Below are 9,282 nucleotides of genomic sequence, written 5' to 3' on the forward strand. Positions count from 1 at the left end.
ATGGCTTCACTAAGTGGGCAGTGAAGTGGATTTAAAACTCTCTGAATGGCCAGGCCCAGAGGGTTGTGGTACAAGGTCCTTGGAGGCCAGTGGCATACCCCAGGGGTCAATACTGAGGCCAGTACTGTTCAATATCTTTGTTAATGACCTGGATGATGGGGCAGAGTGCATCCTTGGCAAGTTTGTAGGTGATAAAAAAACTGGGAGGAGTGGCTGATGAGCCAGAGGGTTGTGCTGCAATGGAGAGGGACCTTGAGAGGCTGGACAGAGAGGAATCTCATCAAGTTCAACATGGGGAAATGCAAAGCCTGCATCTGGGGATATCTGAGGGTAAGCCCCTGCACCAGTACAGACTGGGGGCTGACTGGCTGGAAAGCAGCTTCTGCAGAGAAGAACCTCGGGGTCCTGGTGGACAACAAGCTGAGCATGAGCCAGCAATGCACCCTTGTGGCAAAGAAGGCCAACAGCATCTTCAGTCTGCTTTAGGGAGAGTGTTGCCAGCAGATCGGGATCCTTCCCCTCTACTTGAATGCAGGTGAAACCACATCTGTGGTGCTGTGTGCAGTTCTGGGCTCCACTGTGCAAGAGAGGCATAGACTTACTGGAGTGAATCCAGCACAGTTCCACCAAGGTGATGAAGGTTCTGGAGCATCCTCTCAGTTTTTCCTCACGTGAAGAGCTGGGACTGTTCAGCCTGGATCAGAGAAGGTTCAGGGGAGCCCACCAACTTGTATAAATACCTGATAGGAGGGAGTGAAGGACAGGGAGATGTAGTCTTCTCAATAGTGCCTAGCGACAGGACAGGAGGCAGTGGGCACATGAAAGTCAGTCTGAATATCAGAAAACTCTTTTTCACCATGAGGGTGATCAAACACTGGCACAGGTTGCCCAGAGAGGTTGTAGAGTCTCCATCCTTGGAGATACTCAAAACCTAGCTGGACACGGTCCTGGGCAACTAGTGCTAAGTGTCCCTGCTTGAGTAGCAGGGTTGGACAAGATGACCTCCAGAGGCTCCTTCTAACCTCAACCATTCTCTGATTCTGTGATCCTTGCTGTGAGCATGAGACACAATTGGATCACATCTTACATTTCCCAGATAGCTGGGACACACTTTGTGCTGCTGCAGCCCCTCTCTCAGCCCCCAGCCCTGGGTGTGGCTGGCTGGCCTGGCCTATGCCTGGCACACTGAGCAAGTGGTGTCATAGCACAAGGAGAAAAGGGTCTTGAGCCTTGCCCTCATCACTTAAAGGCAGCAGCAGCATAACCCCTAACCCTTCTTTGTTGTGAAGATCAGATCTCCCAGCCCATGTCCCACCTCTCATTAACATCCTTGAAAGATCTCACCCTGTTTTAGGGGCCATGAGTTGGCTTTTGAAGGAAGACTGTATCAGGAAGAGCAAATTATGTTTCATTTTTGGTAGAGCTGTGCTCACTTCAAATCAGAACGGAGTTTAGGCTTGGGAGCTTGTGTCAGTGCTATTCAAGATCCAATGTTTTCCACAGGCATTTTGCAGAGGATGTGGTTGCCTCGTCTCCAGCTCAAAATAGAGATGAGAATGCAGACTCTTACCATCTTTCTTTTATGATGTCTGTTCTGTCTGGTAAGGTGTTGAGTGCCTGCTGGCAATTGCTGACTGCCTTTAGTTCACATTGGCTTCACTGCAAGATAGTTCCTGATATATGCCAGTGTTCCTAAACACGGTTCATGACTCACTTCAAATATCTGGTCCAATGGAAAGTCAAGAAGTGGATTAGTTTAAGCTGATCAACTGTGAAACAGAGTAAATACGGAACTTTTTAAATCCAAAAATCCCTCCTTGGAGTTTATTGATGCCTATGTTCTTTGTTTAGCTTTTCAGAAATCAGAAAGCACTTAAACAGTAGTGTCCTGCAATGTGTCCCCCGCTGCTTTTGTAATGCAGGTATGAAGCCTGGATTTATTTGTGGAGCATATTGAAATCTTCTAATGAGACTGTCCATCACTTGACCTGTACTGCTGGTCTGACTGGCTTGCTGGCTATGGGTTACCTGTCTGCTACTCTCAGAATCTATGAAATACTATATTGAAATGGAAATGGCAGTGCTCTAATTTTTTTTTTTTTGTGCCTCTAGTTTTTATTTCCAAGACATACTAACCTACTCCCCTGAGCACAACTAACATTTGAGCATTTAATTGCGTTGCCATTCATTTCTCTCTCTGTGCCACAAACTGCCTTCTAAGATATATAGAATCATAGAATTGTTTAGGTTGGAAAAGACCTTGAAGTTCATCAAGTCCAACCGTTAACCTAACACTGCCAAGTCCACCACTAAACCAGGTCCCTAAACACCACATCTAGATGTCTTTTAAATACCTCCAGGGATGGTGACTCCACTACTTCCCTGGGCATCCTGTTCTGATGCTTGACCACTCTTTCAGTAAAGAAATTTTTCCCACTATCCAATCAAAACCTCCCCTGGTGCAACTTGAGACCATTTCTTCTTGTCCTATTGCTTGTTATTTGGGAGAAGAGACCAACCCCCACCTCACTGCAACCTCCTTTCAGGCAGTTGTAGAGAGCAATAAGGTCTCCCCTCAGCCTCCTCCAGGCTGAACAACCTCAGTTCCCTCAGCCGCTCCTCATAAGCCTTGTGCTCCAGACCCCTCACCAGCTTTGTTGCCCTTCTCTGGACATGCTCCAGCACCAGCATCTCAATGTCCTTGTAGTGAGGGGCCCAAAACTGAACACAGTATTTGAGGTGTGGCCTCACCAGTGCCAAGTACAGAGGGGCAATCACTTCCCTGCTCCTGCTGGCCACACTGTTGCTGATAGAAGCCAGGATGCTGTTGGCCCTCTTGGCCACCTAGGCACACTGCTGGCTCATGTTCAGGCGGCTGTCAACCAGCACCTCCAGGTCCTTTTGCGCTGGGCAGCTGCGTATGTTGAACTGTATCCTGGGCACTTGAGTATTAACCATTTTATCACTCAATTTCAAGTTCACTGGAAACAGGGATTACAAGGGGGAAAAAACATACAGTCATAACCCGGTATATCATAATAAACTGGTATCTCGTGAAGGAACTTTGGTATTTGTTACTTTTAAAGGAAATAAGCTCTATTTCCTACATTTGTTAGCATTCTTTTTCAACAGGTGAGTTTTAAACTCTGACTGTACCTGCTAGCCATGCAGGCAGTATAGTGTGGCAAACATGGTATAGCTTTATGAAAAGGTGTTGATATTGTGCCCTCATACTGTGCCCTCACACCTGTCCTGTGAAATAGTATTATGTGCTTCTGAGCAGAGAACCCTCTTTAGAAACTGCATGTAAATCTCATGTTGTGAAATGTATGCAAAGAAAGGAAATCTTTGAAAGAAATACCTATTGCCACACAGTGTTTTCTTCCTACCTATAAGCCGAGGCACATCTAAAATCAAAGGGAGAACCTTTACTAATTGTTTTTGGAATTGTTTTAATTGTGAAGTACACTTGAAATGGAAAGCATGTTTGTTCAAATCCATGTTTGTACCCTGTGCTTAGGAGCTGAGCAGATACTTCCCTGACTGGTTGGTACCTTGTATCTTCTTATTTCTGAGGAATAGCACACCTCAGATGAATTTCCTTATCTTGTCCATGGATAGCTCACCTTCTTCTTTATGCTGCTTCTCAAATTTTTATTTTTATACCTTTTTATTTTATACCTTCTCTTTTATACCCACCCCCACCCCCCCCCCCCCCCACACCAGCCAGTGGCTTAGAACTAGGTCTGGTTTAAACTAAGTTTTTTTTACCAGTGCATCTTATTGTTTGGATGATGGTTGTACTTCAAGGATCCAGTCCTTCTTATCCTTTGTACACAGTAAAAAAGTTTATAATGGTTTAAGCATGAAATGAGCCAAGAGGCAGATTTTTAATACTTCTGTGAATTAGCTCTTCCTTTTTATTTTGTACGCTGTAAATGAAACTGAGAACTGATTATTGCAATGGCACCTGAAGAAGGAAGACCTCTTTTAGCCTTTGGTAGTTAGAGAAGTGTTGTCCTCATCCCACCTTTATCCAAGAGCAAGATTCAACACTTGCCATGACTTGTTGAGTCTTCCTGTACAGTGAAATTTCATTAAATTTCATTTTAATTTTCTCATGAAAAAGTGTCTTGTATCACTTCAAGCATTCCAGGTTATAGGGTTAATGACTTGCTGATCTCCTTCTGATTGTTCGAGTTCTTCAACAGCTAAGTCAGATGACTCTTTGCTTAACTGATGTTAAGATTCAAGGAACCAAGGTGGATGTTCTGTGGCAGGCTGAGCCAGTGTGGTTACCAGCTGCTGCCACCCTGCCTGTCAGTCCTTCCTATCCTTTCCCTTGAGTACCAGCTTCTCCCTCGCGCTCCCTTGCTCACCTGACCCTGCCTTGTGTGATGGCAGAGCCAGAGTGAAGCTATTTGCTTTTTTTAGTAGTTCACTTTTCTGCTGGCTTAGTACACTGAGGTGGCTCAGGACAGATGAGTGGAGGAGCCAGTACCTGATAGGGAGGGAAACCAGAGTGAGAAGAAGATGACAAAGGCCATAGCCCCTCATGAAACCACAGCTTAATGTAGACTTGGTGTATGTAGACATAGATTGGACAAAATGTCATTAAAATTACCTCAGAATAGAAGAACTGGGCCAGAAGTCTTTAAATGCTGAATTACAGAGAGCGTTGCTTTGTTGCCTTCTAAGAAATGTAGCATCTCTGAAAGCTCTGCCATGCACAAGGTGCAAGACTGTGCGTTTAGGATTCCCCAGTGGCTAGGCTGTGAGACCCAGAGAACAGGCATGGTATGGACAGAAACACTAACCATGCAGGATGCTGCTGTGATGTTACACTCCCAAACCAGAGGGCAGGAATGTATTTGGGGAGACAGGGACTGGGGCAATACTGTGCATTTTCAAAGGCACCTCCATTCTGAGAAGCATTGAGCATGATCCAGCCCTGCACCTCAAAGTCCTGGCTTCCCTACCCTCTATCTATTTCAAAGATGGGAGGAGATGTAGGCTTACTTTAGCACAGAAGCCTGTTACTGGCTTGGACTGAGCATCACTTACAATGCTAATACCAACTGCTTGGACTGCCACAGTAAAAATAATGGAGCCAGACCAGATCTAACAATAGCTTAGCGGCTTGCGTGGGAAAGGATCCCGAAGCATTGAGTTTCCTCTTTGGAGCCACCTTTTTGAGGTGGTTCACTGTCGCAACATTGATGTAGCTTTTTGGGTGGAGTTTGGCCAAGGTGCAAGATCTTGTGAACTTCTTCTGAAGTTTTTATGTGTGTATAGAGCTTTTGGTTGCACTTGAGGATGTGTATGTTTAGCCTGTCCGCTTAGAACTGGGCAGGTGAAACTCAGTTAAAACTGCAGCAGGAAGAATCTAAGCTATGTTGTCTGGGTGTTGGGGTTTTTTTTTCCTTTTAATCATAAGGAAATTGTTCTAATAATGGATGCTGTTGGTTAGGAATTTGGAAGATGAGTGTGCAGGAAAGGATGGTGCAGTCTTGAAGTGCCAGCTTCTTCAGATAGTTTTTTAATGTCTTGGAGAAACACTTAAAATGTGAATCATTACTGCTCCTGGCTGATTTCGGATGAAATAAAAATCACAGTGGCTGAAAGCATGCATTGACAAAGTCTGTAATAAGAAAATACTCTGGTATACCTTCAGTAGATTTATTTTTATCACCCAGCCTAGCCAGGCTGGTAGAAGTAGCAAGATCAGTAAAATAACCAAGTATATTTAGATTAAAAAAATAAAATAACTTTCGTCCTTTGCAAGCCTACAACTGAAAGAAGTTGTACAATGATGCTTTATAGTTTTATGTGACAATGTTAACATATTAAAGCTTTATAACTATTGTATTGGGGGTGGGGTGAATTAATCAGTTTCTCCAAATGTTTATATTATTTGCTATAATGCTATGGCCTCCTAATACTTCTGCTCTGTAGGTGGTAGAAAAGGAAGAGTAAAACTGCTAGCTCAGTTGCAGCAAGGTCCTCCAATTTTGCATGTGAGAACTCTCACTAAATGGAAGTAAAGGCACATGTGTTTGTGGGCACCTTAATTTTTACAGCTTTCAGTGATTTCTTTCTGAAAGTCCATGGGCTTCAGATGGTTCAGTTGCCGGTGCAACTCCAGGCATTCAATGCCTCTTCTCTATTTGACACCTCTTGTATTGTATATAGAGACTTCTTCAGGTTGGATTCTTCAGGCTGAAACTGCTGCTTTCCTCCTAGTAGTTGGCTCTTTCCCCACTCATAATAGTTGTTTTAGCTCATCTAACAGCAAATTTTAAAACATTATTGCCATGCTCATTACTTTGTCCTCCATTTTGTTGGGACCATCCAATTTACATTAAGTATTTGTCTTCTGTTTCTAAGTGCCATTTTGTTGTGTTTAAAATCAACTCCATGGTCCTCTGAGCACCATTGTAAAAATCTTTAATGTGCCTTTTATCTTTCAGATCTCACTGCTGGTTGGATTCATCAGTGTAAATAATTCTCCATGGACGGATTACAGTGCATACAGCTACTTTCAGATTGTCACCATGTGTGACTTGGTTATGATTTTGTTCTTCTACATTATCCACATTTTCAGAATCTACAGGAAGCTCACTTGTGTTAGCTGGCCACTTGCAGTAAGTCTGGGTTCCTTGCCTCTCTTGTAGGTTGATGTCTCAGTTAGTCCATTTTCTTGTGCTATCACACAATGGTAGGCTGTTTTTTGCATACTCCTTTTTTGTCTGTATACAAATCCTTTTGTTGCTTTTGTTATTAGCATTCAGTTCAGCAGATGCTGTACCTGTAAGTTTTTTAGCTGATTTGGAGCTGATCCTGCCCTCCTTTACACAGATCTAAATCTAGATTTACTCCAGGGAAGGCAGTAGTGTTATTCTGAGACAATTGAAAAGAAGCTCTTGATTATCAAGCCTTCAGCAGGTGGGTCCTAGCTCAGGTCATTTATAGCAGCTAAGGGATTGCTCAATTACCAAATCAGCATTAGAATTCCTGTACTATATCCTGTCTCAAAATAAAGTCTGCTAGTGCTATTTAAGTCAAATGTATCTCTTTTTGGTATGGTTTTAGGTTACTTAAACAATAGCAAGAAATAGGAGCTTCAGCCTGATTGCCATAGCCTGGCCATTCCTGGGATATCCTGCAGGATGTTCCTGCCTCATTCCTGCATTTCCCCTGCACATCCATCTCTCATATCCTAGCAGAGAACTAACAAGCAGCACAGAAAATGCGAGACCTGAACTTCCTCAGTAGCTTTGGGTCAGGTCAGCTAGCAGAAGAGTCCTGTGTCCTAGTGTGGGATGACAGATTTTAATAACCTCTTTGAACATGTATCCCTTACGCATAGTGACATGTGAGTTCCACAGAGGAAGGACTAAAGGGATGGGGAAAGCCAGCTGGAGAGATATAGAGGGATTTTGAAATCCAAGGAGTGGTTGGATGGTGTTTAATGGAAGCTATGTAAGTAGTTTACAGATCTAAGATAATGGTTTGTCCATCCATCCACTTCTAACCAGAGACAAAAATTCAATTTTGTTTTTCTTTTTAGCTGAAGAATATGGTTAGACTTGTACCCCTTTTTATTTTTTCAAGTGTGTACCACCACTATCTGTCTCTAGAAAGTGCTTCTTTATCTAGACATAATGCAGATGCAGGGATTGAAATAAGCTAATAAATGACAGTTTTGCAAAGCAGTATTTGATGTGTGCATTGCTGTAACAGACTATGCCATTTTGGCCTCTGCATAGGCTGCTTTTGTTTTTTGTTGTGTGCTTAATCATTCCTAAATGTTCCAGAGTCATTAGAGAGTTTAAGGCACTGCAGTTTGTGGCTGCTCAGCCTCAGATAGCTTTATGAGATAGGATGCTTGAACTTTGCTGCTCTTCTACAGCCAACCTCCTTTTCAGTCATGTATTTAAGTATCTTTAGAACAGAAAAGGAAGACCTGTAAGAGACTTTGGGAAACTACAGCTAGTGTTTGGCTGAGTTTCCTGGCAGGATCTCTACATTGCAATCAGGGGTGTGATTTGCAGTTAGTAAAGTTACAGTGGTTCAAGAGGTTGTTCAGCACTGACACCTTTTAAAGCTGCGAAGTATTTCTCCAGAGGGACATTCTCCTGGCCCTTCCAGGGGCTGGTTCTACAGCTAATTTAGCCTTTGATGATTCTTTTGCACCTTTGCCCATCCCTTGGATTCCTCTAAAGTAATGGCCTGTGTACACTGCTTTATTTACTGTCTCTAAGGAGGCAGTGGCGTGCCTAATTTGCCTGCCACATTGTGGACTAGCAAGAGAAGCCTCTCTATGGAAATAATTTATTCTACCTGAAACAAGGTTACAAATGAAGAAAGTAAGTGGCAGTCTCAGAGCCTACTTTATGGCAAAGATCCTCCTCAGCTGTTGATAAACGCTTGAGCAGAGGGAAACTGTGGTATAGTATGATAGACTATTTCTCTTCTGGGATTCCCTTGAACAATTTCCTTTTGGGACTATATTCTCTCTCTTTTGGTTTGAGACGGAATCTCTCCTCTCCCTTATACATGGCATTTGCTTGGCTCATGCTGGTAGTGCAGTGCAGGTAAAGTAAGTAGATACCCTCCTGCCCACCCCACCATGCAAGAGAAACAACGCATGTTTAGTTTGCAAACACCCATATTGGTTGCCATAAACTTTGTCAGGATTCAAAAACTAAATCCACAGATAAACCCTGCTTACAACAAGGTAAAATTGACTCCTGGACTGATACTCATCACACTAGAGAAGAGCCTAAATATGGTGCCTCAGCACACTCTCAGAAAAACCATTGGCATCGTGTTTTACTGCAGGAGATCTGCAGCCACCCTTACAGACTTAGGAGCCTGGGTGCTGGTTATAGGTATCTGTGTAGTTGTGCTTTTTGTGGATTCCCTCCTGTTGCCAGTCTTGGTTTATATAAGTTGTTAGTAAATCCAGTAGTTGATCTACTCCTTACTTTCTAAGATTATCAGAAGTAGGAACATTTGGTTTTCCACTTTACACCATTTGCTGCCATTTATTGCCATTTCATATAGGCTGGAGAAATATGCCCATAAGGCTTCTTCCTTCCTCCAGAACTGTCTCCTTAGGTAAGGTGCATACTTGATGCAATAAAGATTTGTGTTTCACCCTTGGTAATGTACCATGTTGAATTGAAAGTCCATACATCCATACCTGAAGATTGGCCCTCTCTCTGTTTTCGAACAGAAAGTCAGGTATGGTACAAAATCCACTCACAAGGTGTGTTT

The 9,282-nt window shown here is 43.1% G+C and overlaps 1 protein-coding gene across 1 annotated transcript in view; it reads left to right on the top strand.

Moving 5' to 3' along the window:
* Window positions 1–291: 291 nt before the first annotated feature.
* The window catches only part of CMTM7 (CKLF like MARVEL transmembrane domain containing 7), a 12,320-nt gene continuing 3,329 nt past the window's right edge, over window positions 292–9,282 (top strand). The window contains exons 1-2 of the mRNA XM_009635160.2: window positions 292–330; window positions 6,471–6,644. Of these exons, the coding sequence (XP_009633455.2) occupies window positions 292–330; window positions 6,471–6,644 (213 nt within the window). The remainder of the gene's footprint in view (window positions 331–6,470; window positions 6,645–9,282) is intronic.

Source organism: Egretta garzetta, unplaced genomic scaffold (genome assembly GCF_000687185.1).
Source record: "Egretta garzetta isolate BGI_Z169 unplaced genomic scaffold, ASM68718v1 scaffold313, whole genome shotgun sequence".
NCBI lineage: Eukaryota > Metazoa > Chordata > Aves > Pelecaniformes > Ardeidae > Egretta > Egretta garzetta.